Raw genomic sequence first — 23,122 nt, 5'->3', positions numbered from 1 at the left:
GAACTCAGCACTTATGGTGTAAGTGTGGATTATTTTCAATGCATTAAAAGTAGGGAAATTTTGTTCTCTTTTATTTGTAGCAGCTACTATAAGAAAGGGAAAATGGAACTTTATTTTCATCTCTCTGAAGAAAACTTGTAGATAGCATTCTCATTGTATTTGTAGGTGTTATTATAAAGCAATGTATCTAAATGTCAAGAGGGTTTTTTTAAAATCATTTATCTTCATAGCACATATGTTGGAATATTAGTTAGCAATTTTTTTCTAATAGCTAATTCTATACTGTAGTAGTGACAGATACATACCAAGTGGTTAATACAAGGTTACTTACTGTATTCATTACTTGCTTTTCTCCCCTAATACAGACCTCAATATATTAAGGTATAAAATCTTTCTAATCATTTGAAAACATCAAAATGCATCTACTGATTGATAATGAAATTCCAAAAATAAAATTAAAAAGATTTACATATAATTTACACAAACATTTGATATATAAATTCAAGGTAGATATGTCATTCACAAAGTCTTTTTCTAAACTTTTCTTTAGTTAACATAACAGAGAGAATGACAAATTGCCATGTTACCCACACTATTTGGCAGCATGGTACCTGAAGCCATAAGCTAAATGTTTATATCCGACTATGGGGTGGAGTATAAAATTTGCATGAACTTTTAAGACTTCAAAGAAATTCCTACAATGACCTGTTTTTGCCTAATCTTAGATCATTCTTTTTTTCTCTACCTCCTCACATTCTTTGCTGCACTTAAGCAGTAAAGTTTGAGAAAAATTGCTCTGCAGATTTGATTCAGGACCATAGATTTGGCCTTTTGCTTAGAGATGGCTACAATTTATTTATTCACCCATAATTTATTGACAACCTACTATGTATAGCATTGTATGGAGCAAGTTTTCTTTCCCTACAGCAGTCCTATACTGTACAAGGCAGCTTCCATTCAACCTTGGTAATCCACACTCCATGTTAAGCCTACAGATTTTTAAACATGACTGCACTCACAGTCATCAACATGGAAGGGAGCTATGATGTCCTAACCTGACCTTTGCTCAGAGGTAAGGCACCATGAGTGCTGAAGGCCAGCTCCTCAGATAAACAGCAAGCCAGCTTCCCCTAATTAGGCATCTTTCCAGGTGCTCCTCAGACAAACAAAGGAGATCTGATGTGGATAAGGTGAGGAATAGTTTAAAAGCCAACTGAAATTAGTCAATGTAGTCTTAGTTGCCCCCACCCCTGCACTCCTCTTTAGGTCCAAAGGTTACATATTTTCCTAACATTTCTGCATTCAGCTTTCTTGCTCAGCAGGCTTTGTAGAACCCAAGGGGTTTACATTAACCAGATGAGGGTGGATGAAATCAAAGTTCCATCCACTGCGGTGGGTGGGCTTGGGCAAGGGAATGAAAATGTTTGCTAAATTTAGATGGCTCATGTAGTGTTCACTAACTATAACAACGTGTTTTCAGAACACTGAATTTGGAAAGACAAGCAGTTTCCCTCCTAACCAGCTTCATTCAGCACTGAATTGAACAGGATTGAAAACACTTGAGAGCAGTGACTTATTTGAAGTCTTTTTAACTGCAAGGTTTCCACTGGACTAGGATGAGCACACACTAGTGTGTGTGAACAGTTGTCAAGAGGAAATCATTACCAATCTCTGTTTTAAAAATAGCCAACGAGTTTTCCTTACAGCAAACAATAGATTTTTATTTGGCAAAGTTCCCCATAAATAAATGACATGCCCAGCGGTATCTGTTGCCATTTTAATGTTGACAAAAATCGACTGATTTCAAGTGGACGTGAGACTGCCATATTTGTGATTCAATTTAATGAAATACCTAAATTAGGGAATCCATTATTTTTATTGGTATTATTATTACTTGCCTGGAGGAAGAATCAGCTGACTATGGCTTTCTGTCTAAGAATATCTGCTTGGGGAGGATCATTTTGGGGGCTTTTACCTCCCCGAAGAAGTAATTACTTAATCTATTTTTTTTAGTTAATTATCAGGATTTAAAAAAAATCATCTTCATTTTTCCAGATTTGGAGAAGAGGACTCACTGGTTCTCTCTCATCTTTTGTGTGATTTATATGGTTTTCCTTTTGTTGACCCTACTGTTTTTATCTCTGTTCTTTTATTGAGTAATTGTCTTGATGATTGCTGTCTCATTTATTTGGTGTCCTTTTCTAATCTTTGTCTTTGCAATGAGAATTGTAAACAGCAGCACCAGTGAAATCTGTACAAGGCAACCAGTGCCACACCTGGGAATCAATAGCTGAATGCATTCATAGTTCTCAGCAAACCTGCACTTGGTCCTTCCTGAACCAAGGGAAGCTCTTACTTGGCTTTGATGAAGATCTCAATCCTCATCTTGGCTGGCTAAAAGAGACCAAAAATGACAACAAAAGAAAAAACAAAAAAAGACACTGTTCCCTTGTAATTCATAAACTTTAGAGGCCAAATTACTCTTGTAGGAAGATACTTCCAGGATAGCTAAGTTACTGCTGGAACATCTTTTATCTTACTTTCAGCATGATTCAAGGTCTCTATTAAAAAAAAAAAAAAACCCTGTAATTTTAAACTATGCAGTAAAGCTTCATATTATTGTATATTTTGATCCATTTGTTTCTTTACCAGTGAATGTGAAATAGACATGTATAACTCCTACCTAAGATAAGCATCCACTTCCTGTGCATGCAACCTTCCAAAGCCTACCCAAGCCTGCTTTAGTAGTTTCCAGAACTTCTACAAAATATGGAAGATTCCAGGTCAATAAAGTTGTTTCCCCTTCTCTTGTCCCTATTTTAGAGAATATCACCATTATCTATTAGCTAACTAAGCCAAAACATGTATCATTCCTTCTGCCTCTTCCCTTTCCCTCACCAGCAGCAACAAGTCAATTCAATCCATGGATCCTCCCTACTAAATGTCTCTCCAATGCATTTCCTTCTCTCAAGTCTTGATTGCTGAAGCAGTCTCCTAACCAATCTCCTTGGCTCTCTGTTATTCCTTCTATACTCTGCAGACAGAAAGATACTCATCAAATATAAATATTTTTTTTGCAACCAACTGGTAGTCTTCAGTGCTCTTCATTTCAGTACAAAGTCTAAATCCTTAGATGTCATTGAGGACCTTTCCAAATCTATACCCTAATTACTACTTCAACATTGTCATCTCTCACTACCATCTCCACCTTGAATCTGATGACAATTACTTGGTGTTCTCCAGATACACCTCTTGCCTTTGGGCCTTTGTACCTGCCGCTTCCTCTATCTAAAACATTCTTCTTGCTTATTGCCTGGCTACCTCCTATTCATTGTTTAAGTGTCCACTTCTCCAGGATGCCCTAGATTGGGTTTAGAGTCCCGTTTCTTTGCTTCTGAAACTTGAGTTCAGTCAATGGTACTTGTCACACTGTTTCTCCAAACTCTTCCCAACCCATCCTACCACTGATGAGATTGTATCCTATTCAACTGTCTAAGTCCAGCACCTGACATAGGGCCTGACACAGAGCAGGCTCAATGGACGTTGGTTGAATGAATGGATGAATAAGTTAACTAATGAATGATAGAACATGCAGATGAACACTGATTTTTCATGTGCTTTGCTGCTTCTTTTGAGGCTGCTTTAAGGCACTGTAACTTTTATGTATAAACCATCCCTGTATCTGCTCTTCTATGACAACATTCACCAACAATGTGTACCTTTGAAAGGTTATGGTGCAACTTGTTGTTTGGAGATTTCTGAGAGTAGGATTGAAGCTTTAGGTAAAGTTTCAGTAGGAAAGAAACAAATGGCAGGACAAGAGCAGGACAGCTTGAAACCACAGGGACAGCCAGTGAAATCCTCTTACTTTTGAGGCACAGAAATGAAGGTCAGAAAGGTTAACTGGCTGCCAGGGGTCATAACCATGTTAATCACAAAGGGTCCTAGAGCCCAGACGTCCTGATGCCAGCTTATATTTCCTCAAGCAGTGTGGGGCTTTTGTGCTATTACTGTAACATTAGTCTCATGTGACTACTGACCACTTGAAATGTGGTTAGTGTGAATTGAGATGTATTATAAGTGTAAAATCCATACCTGATTCAAAGACTGTAAGAAAAAAGTGTAAAATATCTCACACAGTAAGTTTTATATTTTTAAATATGTTGAAATAATATTTTAGATATCTGGGTTTAAAGAAAATATTGAACTTAAGCTCTTGTTTCTTTTTCTTTTTTTAATGTGACTAGTAGAAAATTTTAAATTATCTATGCTGTGCATTATATTTCTATTGGACAGTATTACTCAAGATGAATTTTAGGTAATGCACAGACAGGGTGTTAAATAAGAGTAAATCATACAGTAATAAAAGTTATTCTCTTCTTTATTTCCCTTTAACTCTTCTGATTGGATCAAAGAGAAATCCTAGTTTAGTACTAGTTTTTCTCTAATACTACATAATTTCCCCTTTTAACAATAAGAAAGAAGCACGAAACTTAGACTTAGAAGGCCATAAATCTAGATAGAACTTGACAACATGGTTTCTGTGTTTGCTTTGAAAATTGCCCTCTATTTAGGTTAGATGGTACTAGTTTTCCATTTATTGTGATGAAATAAGCTTTCATTTATAAATATATTCATTTAACTAAAAAAAAGAGTATATTTAAATCAAAATATTAAATAAATACTAGCACAGATAGCACAGAACTGAAGAAAAGTCTTGGCCAAGCTTTGGGAAATAGCCATCAATGTAGTATCTATCCCTGGCCAGCCCAATATACTTAGTCTTCTACGTGTGATCCATAAAACCTCTACATATAATTTATTAAACTTGACTGTTCAGAGTTTAACTCCAACTTTGTTAAGGCCATTGCAACATAAATGTTTCAACATCCTTTCTTAAACAACTGAATTCAGACATAATTGACCAACAAGGAGTATGATGGTCGAGGTCCCTAAATGGTCATCCTAGGTCACTAGGATGACTCCATTTAATCCCACTCCATTTATTTTTTTATTTTTTTTATTTTTTTAGACAGAGACAGAGCATGAACGGGGGAGGGTCAGAGACAGGAAGACACAGAATCTGAAACAGGCTCCAGGCTCTGAGCTGTCAGCACAGAGCCCGACGTGGGGCTCGAACTCACGGACCGCGAGATCATGACCTGAGCCGAAGTCGGCCGCTTAACCGACTGAGCCACCCAGGCGCCCCAATCCCACTCCATTTTATCCAGCAGAAAATGCTGGAAGTTTATGGAAGTTGAATATAGAAGGAACTTTGACATTCTGAGTGGGAGAGCTGAGGAGAACAAACATGGAAAAAATTGGGTTGACGAGAAATGAGGAATATATGAGCAAATAGAGGCCAAGTAGCATAATAAACTGTGGAGTGACTGGGCTTAAGTTCTGGTTTGGGCTTGCTAGCTCTGTGATCTAGGATAATTTACATAACCTTTCCATAGTTTAGTTTCCTTGTCTGTAAACTTGTTAATAATAGTCACTACCTCCAAGGCTTTCTGTGAGGCACATACTAAGTACTAGACCAATATCAGCTATCACCATCATCACCCACACTGTCACACAGTGATGTTCAGAGGTGCATGGAGACACATATGTGAGTTTAATCTAGAATAGGAGTTAATAAATTGGGACCTGGAACTCAAGAGCATGCAGAAGGTAATATATTACCAAAATGAATCAGGATTAGGTTAAAGATAGCCAAATTACCTACAGGCAGGCAGGCTTTCCTCTCCAAAAAAGGTCCAATCACTGTGGACTATTTCATAGGCACTCTGATGACACTGGACAATCCTATAGAAATGTTTCTTTTTAAGGTCTCTACATGGCTAATAAATGGGTAAATATTATCTCATTTATTGCCAATGATGACACTTCTATCTGGTTAATTGCTGTTTTTATAACATATTAAGATATTTTTTCCTACAGGATTTTTTGTTTATTTGTTTTTTATTTTATTTTATTTTTTCCATGTAGCAGTTGGGATCTTGGGAAGCTAAGAGGAAGAGAAAATCCCTTTAAATAGCTTTTTTTTTTTTTCCTTTTAGCAATTGCGCTGATTACTGTACCCTGAGGTTGATGATGATTCTGATGATAGGTAAATTACTGTAGCAGTAACTTAGACTAGTATTTTGAACTTGAGCATTAATTTGTGCCTGTTTTGTTCTTCATGTACCTCTCAAAAACCTTAAGAAACCTATAAGCAGTAAGTTTTAACTTTTTTGAGGGACTTAAAATTCCATTTGAAAATCTACTGAAAGCCATGAGGTGTGTCTCCAGAAAGATGAATGTTCTCATGTAAAAAGAAAATGTTTATACATAGTTTCATGGGGTTCAAGGGCCCCCTGAAGCTTAGTAACCCCAGACTGAACATTTCTGTTGTGAGGGCAAATAAACTATAGGCCAACCTGGAACTATGGAGATAAATACAGAAAATGTAGTTGAGCAAGGTCCCTGATCTCTGGGGCACAAATATCTGTCTAGGTAAAAGGCGGGACAGAAATGCACTTAAATTTTAATTATTGATGGGAAGTTGAACTGTCTTCCTCTTGATTTATGTCTTTACAGTATAGCATCATTATTAAAAATGCTGTGGGTCTTAGAGAAAAAGATTACCATCAGAGCTTAGTCACAGAGAAGCTGGTTAGGTCTTCCTGAAGTCCATGAATGACACCAGGTGAGAATGATTGAAAAGTTTCTGAACATCTAGTTCAAATCATTCATTGATCCAACCATTTATTGTATGTATACTGTGCCAAGCAGAGCTCAGGGAGCCTGAGTTAATTTTCTAAGGTCACAAAGTTAGCTAGTGGCTGAGCCAATGACTCTATTTTAACTCCTATATTGGGACTTTGTCAGCTCATTATATGGCCTCCACAAAAACATGTCATGATGAGATAAAATTCACAGTCCACCAAATCCTACTTTTGTGTAGAGCTATGTACTGACAAAAGAAGAATATAGCTCGTTTGGCATTTTTAAAGAGATAAGGAATTTAAATTGAAATCAAGATTTCAAAACATGCAATGCTTGCCATTAAACAATTTAACCTAATCTATAACTTAAACTGATGTAGTTTTTCCACTGGCCTTGACTATAATTTACTTTTCCTCAATCCTGTTCAAGTATTTTGCCCAATCTGGTGTTCCACAGAACACTCTTCTCTCAAGATACTTTAGTGCACAAAAGATTTTGTGGCCAAATAAGTTTGGGAATTGTTCCATGTTATAGTCTCTGTTTGGTGTGTTAAAAAACATAGAAGAACATTAAAGGTTCTGGGAAGTCCTACAGTAAAACATAATGGCAAAAATCTTGTCTCGCTTTAAGTCTGTATTTCTCAAAGTCACTATACCTCAGAACACTTCCCTAATGTAACACCTATTAAAATCCCACACAATGGATACTCTGCTATGGAGAATTCTGCTGGAGCTTTACAAGTCTTTGGTCTAAGCTCCCATTTTCCAATGATTGTTGGAAATTCAGAGCCACTATTTTATGAAAGCCTGTTGCTTTGGCATGCCCTCCTTCTCATTTCAGTTATGAAAACAATGCTAGCTAAAACCACCCTCTTTTTCTGAGCTTCAAGCTTTTCTCTCTACATTACACTGGCTTCATGTGCTGCCATCTTTATTCCCATTCTTCTTCCCACCATTTCTATTTCAGAAGTGTACTGTAAGGAAAGAATCATACATGGGGACAATTATTTATTTGATAATAAAAAATTGAAAACAATATAATCTTTAATAATAGGGGGATGGATAAGTAAATGATCCATGCAATAAAATGTTATCAAAAATCACATTTTTCAAAGATCATTTAGAGATGTGAAAAAGCCCATGTTATGTTTTAGTGATATACATAAAGCACATCATATTGAGTGCACCATTCCAATTTTGTAATATATACATATACATGTACATATATACATATATATATACACATACATATATTTTTTTTTCCAATGCACACATGCATAAGAAAAATTTAAAGGAAATACTTTAATATGTTTGGCTATTTATCTCTGAGAAGACTGCATTTTTTTCTTTATAGTTTAAGCATTTAAAACATTTTTTACAACAAATATAGTTTTCTTTTAATACAAAACAAAACAAAACAAAACAAATGGGTTTTACAGTGTGGGCTCAAACTGGAAAAAGACACCCTTTCAGACATGGGCTGTCTTAGTCCTCATGCATATTTCATCCAGAGATTACCAAGTAGTATTGTTTGTTTTCCCTCCAAAACACTGTTCTTACTTCCTCTAATTTCAGAAAATCTGAAACATGAAAGTGTTGTACTCCTTCCCTGAAATTATAATCCTTTTTTTTCAAATTAAGCTTTTTATACTAAGATGTTTTTTAAAACTGATTTTGGAAAGACTATTTACACTTTACAAATTTATATTAGTTTCTTACAGGATTTAATTTTTATAGGTAATACAAAATAATACATATGCAAATCTGTGTAGCGGGTTCTTCACACAGAAGTACCCTTGAAATAAAAGGATGAAATGGATCTCGAATTCTAATATGCACAACTTCTGAATTGCTGATCATTTGTATAGACTCTTTTCTCCTGAAAGAGATAGTTTGATAGTGTGATAGTTTTTATGGTAGAGGAAGTTGGTCCGATGTACTTGAAGGAATAGGAGGCACTTTGTGAGACCATAAAAGAGGACATTTAAAAGAAGGAGCTACTTTACTGCCTGCCAGAACAAAACTTAATAGCTTTTAAAGGAAGATGAAATAATCAGACTCATTATAATGTGATTTAACCTAAATGTATATATGTTTATATATACATGTATAATATATGTATATGTGTAATGTAATGTTACCTTAAATGTCTTGCATAAAAATTTTAACAATTACTAGATATAAGAAGAAATAAAAAAATAAGGTGACCAATAATTTTGACATAAAGAAGCCAAAAGAAACAAATCCTAGATGACTCAGAAGTTAGGAGTACTAATTTTAAATTAGCTATTAAAATATATATTTAAGAATTTAAAAGGAAAGATGTATTAGGAGATATACAATGGGAAATCTCAGAAAAATGAAAACTATAAAAAAGAACCAAATTGAACTAACAAACACACTGTCTGGCACTTAAAAAGTTGATTGGATTGTATTAACAGCAGCCTGGAAACTGGAAAAAAAAAAAAGTTATTGAACTTGAAGATAGGAAAATAGACATTATCTACTCTGAAGAACAGAGAAGAAAAGATTTAATAAAATAGAAAGAATATATTCTCACTGACCATGGGACCTTATAAACTGTTCTAACGAAAGTGTAATTGGGGTGCCTGGGTGGCTCAGTCAGTTGAGCGTCCAACTTTGGCTCAGGTCATGATCTCACAGTTTGTGAATTCCAGCCCTGCATTGGGCTCACTGCTGTCAGTGCAGAGTCCCCTTAGGATCCTCTGTGCCCCTCTCTCTGGCTCTCCCTCATTCATGCTCTCTCTCTCTTTCTCAAAAAATAAGTAAACATTAAAAAAAAAAAAGGAAACTGTAGTTGAAGTCACAGATGTAGAGATATTGAATAAGGCAGAAAAATAAATCTGAAAAATTAATGACATAAAACCCCAAATTCTGGAACAGCAGCAACAATCCACAAGCACATCATGGTCCATTTGCTGAAAATCAAGAATAAAATGAAAATGAGAGCTATTCACTAATTTCAGCTTTCCAAACTTAAATATCTCTAATCTCAACATAATTTTCTACTTTTTTTTTTTTTAATTTTTTTTTTCAACGTTTCTTATTTATTTTTGGGACAGAGAGAGACAGAGCATGAACGGGGGAGGGGCAGAGAGAGAGGGAGACACAGAATCGGAAACAGGCTCCAGGCTCCGAGCCATCAGCCCAGAGCCTGACGCGGGGCTCGAACTCACGGACCGCGAGATCGTGACCTGGCTGAAGTCGGACGCTTAACCGACTGCGCCACCCAGGCGCCCCAATTTTCTACTTTTAAAATTACTTCAGGGAGCCTATGTGAGTGATCTTTGATAAATACAGAGAACAAACTAAGGATTGCTGGAGGAGAGGGTGGGGGGGGGTGAGTAAAACCGGTGACAGTGGTTATGGTGGGCAATTTTTGAGATGTGCACTGGGTGTCATATGTAAGAGATGAATCACTGGGTTCTATGCCTGAAGCCAAGATTACACTGTATGTTAACTAACCTGAATTTAAATTAAACAAACACACAAATAAGATGATTTAAAAAATTAGTAAAGAACTTGAACTCAAAGCAAAACTTGCCAAACTTCAAATCCAGTACCTTTATACAACTGTATTTTAGAGAGTAAGACGACAATCTCCTTTTTCCTTTTAGGATTTAAGATGACGGAAATAGCTTAGAAAACATATCGAAGTGTTAATTGGCTGTCTTTCATTTGAAGTTTACCACCTGTTGGCTGATACTGGTCCAAATACCACCTCTACCCACTCCAGACCATAAGCTCCACACAAGTAAGGGATTATTTTTTGTTGTTGTTCCTTATTCAGGAATATATTTATAGGACATAGAAGAATGACACACAGTAGGAACTTAATGAGTAAATGAAAGAATGAGATCAAAATGAAGGCAGACATTTCTGTGATTTTGGTTTATACAATATTTGGCACTTGTTTTGTTAACACATCAGACATAATATTTTCAGATGTTTCCTTGAGCTATTCTAATGAACATCTTAGTGTAGCCTGTATAATAGTGCAGCGATAATAAACCTGCTGGCCCAAAGTCAGACTGATAAATAGGTGAGTGATTATTCTTGCATTCACTGCTCACCTATATATTGTTTTATCTGGAGAGAGGAAAAAGAAAAGGGCAATCAAGTTCCCAGATTCTTCTGGTGCCTCTGATTTAGTCTTCTGGCTCTTGCTGGGGCTGTTTGTTCCACAATTTACGCTTCATTTAATGTAGTATCCTAAAAAAAAAAAAAATATATATATATATATATATATATATATATATATATATATATATTTCCAGGTCCTTAACATTCCTATTAGTACACTAATGGTCATGTGCATTGTTTCAGAAGTCAATGCATATAGGGAGCCTGGGTGGCTCAGTCTAAGCATCTGACTTCCGCTCAGGTGATGATTTCACGGTTCTTGAGTTCAAGCCTCATTCTGGGTGAGCTTGAGACCCGCTTCGGATAAGCTCGAGACCCACTTGGAGTAAACATACGCCCCCTTTCGGATGAGCTCCACTCCTCTCCCTCTCCTTCTCCCTGCCCCCGCCCCCATGCCCCTCGTGGGATCGTCTCCCTCTTCACCCTTGCTTACTTGCACCCTCTCTCTCTCCAATTAAAAAAAAAAACATTGGGGCGCCTGGGTGGCTCAGTCGGTTGAGTGTGGGACTTCGGCTCAGGTCATGATCTCGAGGTCCGTAAGTTCGAGCCCCATGTCGGGCTCTGTGCTAATAGCTCAGAGCCTGGAGCCTGTTTCGGATTCTGTGTCTCCCTCTCTCTCTGACCCTCCCCCATTCATGCTCTGTCTCTCCCTGTCTCAAAAATAAATAAATGTTAAAAAAAAAAATAAAAAATATAAAAAAATCAATGCATTATATTATCAGAGTGTAACCAAGAAAACAGAAACCACCTTAAGACTTTCCAACACAGTGAATTTAATTCAAGGATTTATTACACAGGTGATGGAAGTTCTGAGACCCACAGAGGAGGTAGTAAGGTATTCCAAAGTTAAACAGCAGGAAATCACTACCATCTCTGGGCTAGAAAGATGAAACATGTAGTGGTATTAATGCCCAGGGAGTCATCAGGTGGAAGCTGGAACTAAGACAAACCTGCTGAGCCATGAAACCAAGGAGCTGTAGCCATAAAGGAGAAGTAAATGTTGACAAGATGCCTCAGGTAGAGAGGCAGGAAGAGAAAGGCCCTGGCTTCTCTCCCACCCCATTCAATCTCTGACCCGTGTCTTTCCTTGTCAAAACTCAGCCAGAAGACAGCTGATCTGGGATCCTGGGAAACACGGACTGCAGGGCTCAGTCTCTCCCTCTAATGGAGAGCTGAGCTGGAGAAAGACAAAGGATGGAGCCACCATGCCCAAGCTCCTAGCCATAGCGCCTATAGGTGTGTCAATTTTTTCCAAAATTTAAAGTAGTTTTTCCCAAAGCTTCTATGTTTGGTGCCATGTCTCAATGGTTCCACAATTCCAAGTAATCATTTTCTTTTGGGGGCTGGGGAAACTTTACAGGACCATCTGGTGGCGACCATTGGAAACTAGAAGAATCTTCTAAAAATAAAAATTACTTAATGCAGCCTTGCTCATCTCATTATGGATTTTTAGACATTTGACTGAAATATGCCAATAAAGTAACTTTTGAAATGTTCCCTTTTCCAAGTTTCTGAACCAGAAACAGAAAGCTTATCTTCCTGTTAAGCAGAGGCTACTGTTGTGGTAGGCTCTTAACCTGAAAAATGTAATGAAAAGAAAATGCATCATGCTATGAAAGCTGTTTGAAACTTGTATTGCTATAGGACTAACTCTAAAAGATTCCTTAAGATTCTGAAAATCAAGAAAACCAAAGAGGAACTTAAATGCTTGAATCCTTATCTTTCTATTGCAGATCATGTCATTGGATACTCCAGAAAATGAATATGTCTTGAAGTGCATGGAGTGTGTGATTAAATCCCTGAGTAGGGTGAGTATGACATAATAATGCTTGACAAGTCCTTGAAGCATTTAAATAGCAAGCAAGGAAGAACATGGTTTCCTGTAGCATAAGGAGTTAGAACTTGAAGTACCAGAATGGAATTGGCAAATGGAAACACTTGAATGGCTTTCTAGAAATATTTCCTAATGCAGTCATAAGTTAGGACAGTGGAATTGGTTTTCCAGAGGGGAGTGATTGGAACAGGGGTTTCTGAAGTAAACAAAGAAAAGGCATCAGGGAATATACCTAATGAGTCAGCTATTATTAACTCTTTTCTTTAGGTCCAGCATTAGAAATAACAGTGTTACATCTGCATTCAGTAAAGTACACATATTATCTTATTCAGTCCTCAGGTGAGAAATTAGGGTTTAGAGAGGTTAAACATGGCTTGTTCAAAGTGCATACCAGTTAAGTGTTAGAGCTGGGTCTCCAACCTAGGCTCTCATTCAACATCAATATTCTTGCTGCTACAGTACAAAACCTTGGGATTGGGAAGAGTCACTCAGAGAAAATCAAAGCTATGGTTGGTACTGGAAGAGTTCTATATTTTTGGAGTTGATGTGGATTTATCTACAACAAAAGGAAAATACCACTCCTTTCTAAACATCTAGGGAACTGTAACAGCCAGAGTTCTTAGTTTTAGAGAACAAAATATGCTCTGGATAGTTTAGGCCGAAGGAGGTTTATTACAGAGCATAAGGTAGTTTACAGAATGTAGCAGTGGCTAGAGAACTGAGTAGTTCTGCTACTAAAATTTGTGGGATTTGGGGCAAGAGTACGAGTAGATACTCACATAACATGTCTAAGTACTCAAAAGTTAAACATCAGCTTCAGATTGTTAATAACATAATGTGCTATGTTTCCTGATTGAGAAATTTACCTCCTAAATGAGCTGGAAGGTCAAGATAGACTTTAAAATTCTCAGACTCATTTGGGTTCCTCACCAAAGCATAATGGCATGAGGAAAGCATAACCCCAGTCCCCAGCCCAGGTTTTCCACCTTCTCATTTTGTCTCTGGCTCCATTCTTGTGCTGTGAGGGACTCTCATCGCATATGGGTGGACACTGCACCCACCGTGTCCAGGCTGTATCTATACCCCTGGAAGAAAGTTGCCCTGTAGCCACTCTCAGACCTAAAGGTGTCCATACTGATTGTGTGGCTCACTCTCAGGAGAAAACAGCCCCAGGAAGCAGGCCCACAGATACCCTGGAAACAAGTTCAGGGCCAGTTAGGTAAGGAATCTGAGTCTATGATTCCCAAGGCACACTCTGGGACTAGGGCTCCAATTAAGTGTGTCCAATTGACCCCACATATTCCTTACTCAGTATTTAGGGGATGGCCAGAGGAGAGCTAGATAAGAGCCTCTAAAGTGTTGGACCCAAACAAGAGACTCTGTCACCTGGACAAAGGACAGAAACAAGTGTAGGTCCTGCTTGTTCAGGTACAATGCAGCCTCATGAATTGCCAAGCCACACCAAGGGACTTGTTTAGAGAAACCTGACTGCCACAGACACTGGCTGCTTTGTACCTTTGACGCCAGGTACTAACGTATAGAGCCTGCCTCACAGCTGCCTCAGGAGAATCAAACACTTCTGCGGTTATGCTGGCCAGAAGGTCCGGTCTCTTGTGTAAGGCTATAATCTCACAATGTTGATTTTTGCATTTCAGGTTTTGTGCAGGTATATCTGCTTAGTGGAACCTAATCAGTGTGGAAACTTAGCTTCAAATGTAGCTTGGTCTTCACAGTTTCTATTACTCTGGAAAATACCATAGAAGTAGATTGAAATGTGTGACCACATGAGACCAAACCTCTTTGCAATATCTTTGGAAAAGCCCATTTATTGAGATAGAAATAGAAACGGCTTAGATACATACTGCCTTTTTTATGGTAAAACCACCATTATGGATTTAGTTGTAATGGCTTTCTGGAGTACTCTGCTATAAAGGATTCTGAGGCCTTCTCTGGACTCAGTGAGAAAAAGTACTTCTTTTAATTTTTGATATCTGCCATCATTGTGGGAGAGGCTGGGGTAATACCTATGCCATTTTTGGAGGCGGGACTATGTCTTAGATATATGCAAGTAGGTACCGGGTAGGGTTTGTTAAATGAATAAATAAACTGTAAATGAGTGAATTATAGCTGGGACCATAGGCAGGAATTAAAGTGATTCTGAGTTTTTTCCACTTTCTAACCCTAATCTATTTAATTTTATGTTACCACAGTGACTTAGAGAAGAAAAGAGATATAATGCAGGGGAATCAAAGAAAGTGACATTTGTAGAAGTTAAGGAGGCAGAAGAGATTCTCTTGACCTTCTTCCCATTCTCTTCAATGTTAGTTAAGATAATACTACCTGCTGTAACAAACAAACCCCCAAATTTCAGGGGTTTAGCATGAAAGAAAACATGTGTTCTTTTTCCCCTAGTAATCTGATGGGGGTGCTTCCTGCCAGTGGGGAAAGATGTCTCAGACTGATGAAACTACAATGTCTCCCAGTCATCCACATGCAAAAAGCATATAGGAAAAGGGAATGGGAGAAAAGGATATGTAATTGCTCTTTAACCACTTTACTTGGAGAAGTGACACACATCACTTCTCATATTGCCTTGATGAGCACTAGTCATTTGGCCCCATCTGGATGCAAGGGTGAGGCTGGGACGTACAGTGTCTGTCTGGGCAGCTGCTTCCCAGGCACAGCTCTAGATCAGTTCTCCTCAAAATGTGCTCCAGGGACCTGAACATCAGAATCACTGGGGAATTTGTTACAAATGCACATTCTTGGGCCTCACCCAGGATGATAGATTAGGACAAATGGAGGTGGGCCCCAGAAAGCTGCAGTTTAATAAGCCCTCCACAGGATTTCTATGTATGTTCTTTTGAAAAGTCCTGATCTCTGGTGGACAGCATGTCATTTCTGCCCTAGTGTCTAATGACTGCCTTCCGGCACACCCATATTTGAAGCCCCTGCCCCCTGAAGGAGTACCTCCTACTCCCTTAAAAGTCAAGCTTCCTTATGTGACTTATTTGGGCCAAGAGAATGTGAGAGAAATGATCATGACCACTTCCAAGTGGACATTTTAAGAGCCAGTGTATGCTTTGCTACTCTGTCTTTCCTTCTGTCACTGTGAACTGCAATGAGCAGATAATAGCTGCTCTGTTAGCCTAGATCCTGGAGGGAGGTGAGCAGACAACACAGAGCAGAGTCCCAGCTGACTGGCAATGAAGATGCAGCATGAGAAAGAAAGAGACCTTTGTTGTTTAAAGCTTTGAAATTTCGGGGGTGTTCACCGCTGTGGCATTGTCCTCACTGACATACCTCCTTTCCTCCAACCTGTAACTGACTATGACTTTTTATGAATGGCTTTGCAAAGCTTATCTCCAAAGGGTTATTTCCTCCTTGGCACGATGTGAAAGAATTTTGGCATGCTACCCACAAGTGTTTCCTGGGGTTTGTACACCTATCCTTTGCCTTCTTTTTTTTGTCCTTTTCATTCTTTCTTCAAGTATTGACAGTATCTAGAAACCTTAACCATTTGCACAGTAGAATTATCTCTGGTTTGTTCTGGTATTGGTGACCTGATTTTTCCTTTTTAACATTTGTGAAAAGAAGCATGCAAAATATCACTTATGTAGATTCTTGCTCCATCTTCTAGGTCCCAGTCAATCTATTATCTTTCTCTTCTAGGTTCAAGAATTCAGTTCTATTGGGTGACAATAATTTGATTTCTTGAGAATCCAGCACAAGGGATTCAAAGAGAAATCAAATCACAAGAAACTCAGACCGTTAGATTAGAAGGATATCTTCTTAAGTGGACTGCTAAAATTGGATTTAAACTTGATCAGCACATACAATAACATACATTACTTACGATTGGCAGCTGGCAGCAGGACAGATAAGTCTGGAATCATCTGTGTAGGGCTGGGGTGGCTAGCAGTGTATGATTTTATTTTGGGGAGGGTAGCAGTAACTTTATATGCCTAATTTTGCTAAGCTTGGGGGTAGTACTAGCATAAACATATTGTGTTTCCTGAGCATGGCTTCCTGGCCAGTGAGGGGTAAGAAGGGCAGGTGGCTTGGGATTAAAATTGAGAGGTAACTAATGTACAGTAAAATGTCAGCTATCTATCCAGAACTACGGAAATGAGTTGTTCTGGTTACAACGCTCATGTGTATAAAAATAGGTTCATTTAAATTATTTTTGGTGAACGTCTTTGAAAATATATGTATACTTCCCTTCTTTATTAAATAGAACATTCTAATTTGATCTTGTCCTGATGACTCAATCATAAATTATTCTAAAGGGCTGTAACAGAGCCCGTTGAGTTCAGGGCTCTGTGTTTGAACCTGTGGGGGTTCCAGTTTAGAGTTCTGGTATCAATTTTTCAGACTTTTCCTGTCTTCATCAACTCTCAGGCTGCCAGCTGTCACTTTCTGATGCTGCCAGTGTGTATCTCCCTGTGACCTGCCTCCAGGATACCTTGAACTGAGAAACTAAACAATCATGCTCATTAAAGTTGTGCCTAAAATATGAGCAGATCAACTCTAAATGTGAGCCCCAGGAACATCCTGATGTGAATAAAGTGCATGAGTTTTATTCATCACTTTGCTTTATCAGTGACCCACTTTTCTTTTTTCTTTTATTTTCTTGATTTCTTGTTTTCTGTCTCTGTCTCTCTCTCTCTTTTCTTCCTCCCTCCCTCCTTTCCTTTCTTCCCTCCTTCCTCCTTCCCTCCTTCCCTCCCTCCCTCCTTTCCCCTTCCCTCCTTCTTTCTTTCCTTCCCTCCTTCCTCTATCTCTTTCTGTCTCAGGAAAGTAAGATTGTTTCATTACCAAGTTTCATGCAAGTGAAGTATTTCTTTTCATCAGGTCTATTCTGAACAAGAATGGTAGAATATTGAGTAGAGGTGGGATGTCATAGCAATATGGGGCTAATGAAACACCTAGTCATAATACTTTGCATTTTTAAAGCTTTTTATACTGCTCAGAATGTTTCTCCCTACTGGCTTTTGCATCTGTCATTTTGATATAATGCTAATATTACATCATTTTTATAGTCATAATGGCTATAAAGTTGTTTTAAACTAACCTTGCTAATAAGTTAAAAAAAAAAGACTTAATCTTACAGAGAAGAATTAAAAATGTCTAACCTATCACTTGTTACCCAAGGTGGGTAATTACTATAGGCCCCTCTCTCCTCTTTGGTTCTCTGCATGGAGGATAAGATAGGGTAAAAGTGTAGAGAAGGTTTGTACATATGACAAAGAAGGTGATAGAAACACAAAGAACAGCATAAATTCAATACAACACTTAGAATTTCCTGCACCTAATTCCTTCTGAAAAGCATTAGCAAAAGGCTCTTCAAAGCCGTGTCTTTCTTGTCAGTTAGAGAACTTTGTATTCTATGAGCACCTGGATTGTTAAAATGTGTGTGATAATAAAGGAAATGACCCCTGCCACCCTGTACCTCAAATGGGCTTGTTTAATGCTTGGAGAAAACCATTCGGCCACACACAGAAAAGATGTGCCCTTTCAGTTCTACCACCGACAGATGTGGAAGGTATGATTTATCACATAAGGCCAAGACCTTTTGTGTGAGTGGGATTGCACCAAACATTCCAGACCTTTTTTGTGCCCCCTTTTCTCTGCATCAAGCCATGACCTGTGGCTTGATGCAGGGATGTGGGGAGAACAGAAAACATATGTTTACAGTTACTGAAGTAGTGGTGGAGGGTTGTAGATGACTTGTCAGACCTATAAAAGCTGGGCATGAAGTCTCAGAAACCAAAGCCTGCCTGGCTGGGATGGGAACATGAGGGGCCATGCAAAGCATGAAAGGAAACCACCATTAAATGAAAACCAGTCCTTGTTCCCATATGATAGCATTCCTGCTGGTAGACTTGGTCTCTGGGGCTGTCTTCTGGGCTCTAGGCCCTCATAGAAGACTGAGGGGCAGGTGGGTTTTCAGAGCAAGTAAACCAACTATGGCCTATTTCATGGAGGAGGAAGAACAAGAATTGATTTTCCATCCATCCATCCATCCATCCATCCATCCATTCTTTCCACACAGAAGCCAGAATAATTTCCCAAAATGTACATCTGGTCATGTTACTTGACTTTAAAATTTTCCCGGCTTTTCCATCAGAGTGGTCTAGATTGCTGCATGTGACCTCCCTGGTTCTGCACAATGGGTCTCTATGCACTTCTCTGGTGACATCTCTTATCCTTTCCTCTCACCTCCCTATCTATTCTACACTCCTGTTGCATAAGTTTCTTCCAGTAATTTGGAAGAAATCATGCTTTTTCTTGCTCCTGGGACTTGAGCAAGTTGTTCGTTTTATTTCTTGTCCCTCCTTTGTTTTCATGACCACTGTCTTCTGTCACATCCCTCAGGAGATCTCACTTTAAGGGAGCATTGGGTCCTGGCGTGAAGTGCTCTCATAGCACTCTGTAGTCTCCCATCAGGGCCCAGGAGTAAGTGTTACTATCTTTATTGCATTTATAATCCCACTATAACCTAAGCTATTTGAAGGCATGAGTGATATCTATAATACCTAGCACAGAGTCCGCCACATCATACGAATTTAGCAAATAATTCTTGTATACAATGTATGACTAAGATCAGCAATGTAGTTTATAGATTGGATCTTGTTGTCAAGCTATTTGTATCTGTATTCCAGTGTCACCTCTTACTAAATTCATGACATTGGGCAATTACTTCATATGCCTTTGCCTGGGATTTCTTATCTGTGAAATAGGAATAATAGTATATACTTCTTAGAATGTAGCTAAATGAGATAACACATGACAAGCACCTCGACTAGTGTCTAGCACATAGAATATACTTATATAATTATATAATCATAATTAAGTGTCTTCTACATGCTTAGGGTTCTGGACTTGAACCTGTGGTGGAATACAAAATTATATAATCTACAAGTCACTATAGGGACTAGTTTGATCCCTGTAAACCTCACAGATGCCTCTATGAGGAAAGATGAGTACCAACAGAGGCTCTGGGGGACATCTTACCCTGAATCTAGTTTAGGAGCTTAGGACCTCAGTCTCTCTGCTGATCTGTCATGATCTCCTTGACAAGCCCAACTGCTCCCCATCCCTGAGGTCAGATCATTGCTATCTTATTACCTTGTGTCTTTCTTTTCCAGGACTCTAGTGCTTTTGAGAATGGGCCTGTATTTGTCACCAGCAGATCCCGTTCTCATATCCTGATGACTAGAGTCCTATTCCTAAACCCCAGGCCCTGCTGGGGCCAGTCATGCTATTTCTTTGATGCTGACCACCTATTCATATAACCTTTGTCTGGAATGCTCATCACCACACTCTACCTGCCTGACCTTTTGGCCCTCTGTGACACTGCTGCCTATTGGACTGCTGCCTCTTCCCTGTACCTCGTGGCCTGTCAGGAATATAGCAGGACCAGCTTTCTACTGCTTTACCCTACCTTATGTAATAGGTCCCTCAATCTGACACTCTATTCTCAGTTTTATCTTGCCACCACCAGAACTGCTGTTTAGAGAGCTCCTGCCCTCAAAACACTACGCTGTCTTAGGGGACATAATATATGTCCTTAAATGACAAAGAAGGCTAGAAGTCAGAAGTGCCTTGGAATATTGGTGGAAGTTGTATGTTTATTACAATACTTTAAAGTAAAGAGAGGAATGAAAATACTTACATCTAGGGACACCTAGGTGGCCCAGTTTGTTAAGAGTCCAATTATTGATTTTGGCTTTGTCACAGTTCATGAATCCAAGCTCCACGTTGGGCTCTGCACTGAGTGCAGAGCCTGCTTGGGATTCTCTCTCTCCACCTCTTTCTGTCATTCCCCTTCTCTCTCTGTGTCTCTCTCTCTCAAAATAAATAAAATACACATTAAAAAAAAGAAAATACTTATGTCCAGTGAAGTCTATAGTGACACTCCAGGAAAGAGTCAGACTAATAGCTTATTAGACAACAAGCAAACTGTGTCTCCACAGGATAGGACATCATAGGACTCTTGACTCCCTCCCAGCCTTTATTAGGAATGGAGAAATCCTTCCATTAACACCGCAGTATGTAACTATGGGTATAGGAAACAGTCCAACTTTCCACTACGAAACCTTACGTGACTTGGCATCCATCTCATGGAGAATGCCCTTTTGTGCCATCTATGGGATTATAATTGGGATGACCAAATTCTTAGTCAAACCCTATAGTCTGTTGTAGACAGGTGGTTTGGATAGTAATTGAGAATGGAAAAGAATAAGGACACAGAGTTGGAAAAGAAAAACAACTCACTACTGTTTTATTTCTCTGTTAATAGTCTTTAAGATGTTGTGGTAGTTTAATCAAAGTTGGGTGAATCTCTTTCTTTTTAAGGAATCGAGTATAAGGACCAACAACTCTGATATAATCATTCAACTGACTGGAAATGACCATTCATGTTTATTATTCTTTTATCTCTTTGGAAATGTATTTGAGGGGAGAAAGTGTTTCTTCTTCAACATTGCCCACTGAAGGCAAAGGGGGACATTTTCTTTCTCTTTTCTTTTTAAAAAATCTTTTATTTAAATTCAAATTAGTTAATATACAGCATAATATTAGTTTCAGGTGTACAACTGAGTGATTCAGCACTTACAAACAGTATCCACTGCTCAATGCAACAAGTGCCCTCCTTAATCCCCATCACCTTTTTAAACCATCCTCCCACCCATCTCCCCTCTGGTAACCATCATTTTGTACTCAATAGTTAAGAGTCTGTTTCTTGGTTTGCTTCTCACTTTTTTTCCCTCTATGATCATTTGTTTTGTTTCTTAAATTCCACATGTGAGTGAAATCATATAGTATTTGGCTTTCTGTGACTTATTTTACTTATCGTAATACTCTCTGTCTCCATCCACATTGTTACAAATGGCAAGATTTCATTCTTCATGTGACTGAATAATATTCCATTGCATATATATATTTATACCCACATCTTCCTTATCCATTCATCAGTCGATGGACATTTGGGCTTTTTCCATAATTTGGCAATTGTAGATACTGCTGATATAAACATTGGAGTGCATGTATACTGTCAAATTAGTATTTTTATATTCTTTGGGTAAATACCTAGTAGTGTGATTGCTTGTTCTTAGGGTAGTTCTGTTTTTAACATCTTTCTTCTTAAATTTTAATTAAATTCTAGTTAGTTAACATACAGTGCAATACTGGTTTCAGGAGTAGAATTCAGTGATTCATCATTTACATACAACACCCAGTGCTCATCATGACAAGTGCCCTCCTTCATACCCATCACCTACCTAGCCCATCCCCCATCCATCTCCCTCCATCAACTCTCAGTTGGTTCTCTATCATTAAAAGTCTCTTATGGTGGATGTCTGGGTGGCTCAGTCAGTTAAGCATCTGACCCTTGATTTTAGCTCAGGTCATGATCTCACAGTTCATGGGTTTAAACCCCACATCAGACTGTGCTGACAGCTCAGAGCCTACTTGGGATTCTTTCTCTCCCCCTCTCTGCCTCTCCCCATCCCTCTCTCTCAAAATAAATAAACATTAAAAAAAAGTTTCTTATTTTTTTCCCTCTCTTTTTTCCCCTCCCATATGTTCATCTGTTTTACTTCTTAAATTACACATATGAGTGAAATCATATGGTATTTGTCTTCCTCTGACTGACTTATTTTGCTTAGCAAAATACACTTTAGCTCTATCTGCATCGTTGCAAATGGCAAGATTTCATTCTTTTTGATGGCTGAGTAATATTCCTTTGTGTATATATACCACAACTTCTTTATCCATTCATCAGTTGATGGACATTGGGCTCTTTCCATAGTTTGGTTATTGTTGATAATGTTGCTATAGACTTCAGGGTGCATGCACCCCTTCAAATCTGTATTTTTGTATCTGTTGGGTAAACACCTAGTAGTATAATTGCTGGGTTGTAGGGTAGTTCTATTTTTAACTTTTTGAGGAACCTCCATACCGTTATCCAAAGTGGCTATACCAATTTGCATTCCCACCAATAGTGCAGGAGGGTTCTCCTTTTTCCACATCCTCACCAACATCTGTTGTTTCTTGTGTTACTGATTTTAATCATTCTGACAGGTATGAGATGATATCTCATTGTATTTCCTTGATTATGAGTGATATTCAACATCTTTTTCATGTGTCAGTTGACCATCTGGTTGTCCTCTTTGGAAAAATGTCTATTCATGCCTTCTGCTCATTTTTTATTTTAATTGTTTAATGTTTATTTATTTTTGAGAGACAGAGAGACAAAGTGTGAGCAAGGGAGGGGATAACAGGTCAGCAGAGAGCTATCAGCACAGAGCCTGATGTGGGGCTTGAATTCATAGACTGAGAGATCATGACCTGAGCTGAAGTCAAGACACTTAACCAACTGAGCCACCCAGGTGCCCCATCTGCTCATTTT

General features: G+C 38.5%; 1 protein-coding gene across 2 annotated transcripts in view; it reads left to right on the top strand.

Moving 5' to 3' along the window:
- Positions 1 to 13,202, top strand: part of METTL15 (methyltransferase like 15) — a 251,238-nt gene extending 238,036 nt beyond the window's left edge. The window contains exon 8 of one of the 2 annotated variants that reach the window (XR_007461628.1): positions 12,608 to 13,202. Coding sequence is in view for 1 of the 2 variants with exons in the window: in XM_049648925.1 (XP_049504882.1) it covers positions 12,608 to 12,636 (29 nt within the window). In the remaining variant the exon portion in view is untranslated. The remainder of the gene's footprint in view (positions 1 to 12,607) is intronic. The other variant, XM_049648925.1, reaches the window with a different exon arrangement.
- Positions 13,203 to 23,122: the final 9,920 nt, after the last annotated feature.

Source organism: Panthera uncia, chromosome D1 (genome assembly GCF_023721935.1).
Source record: "Panthera uncia isolate 11264 chromosome D1, Puncia_PCG_1.0, whole genome shotgun sequence".
Taxonomy (NCBI): domain Eukaryota; kingdom Metazoa; phylum Chordata; class Mammalia; order Carnivora; family Felidae; genus Panthera; species Panthera uncia.
This window is presented reverse-complemented; position numbering and strand designations above follow the sequence as displayed.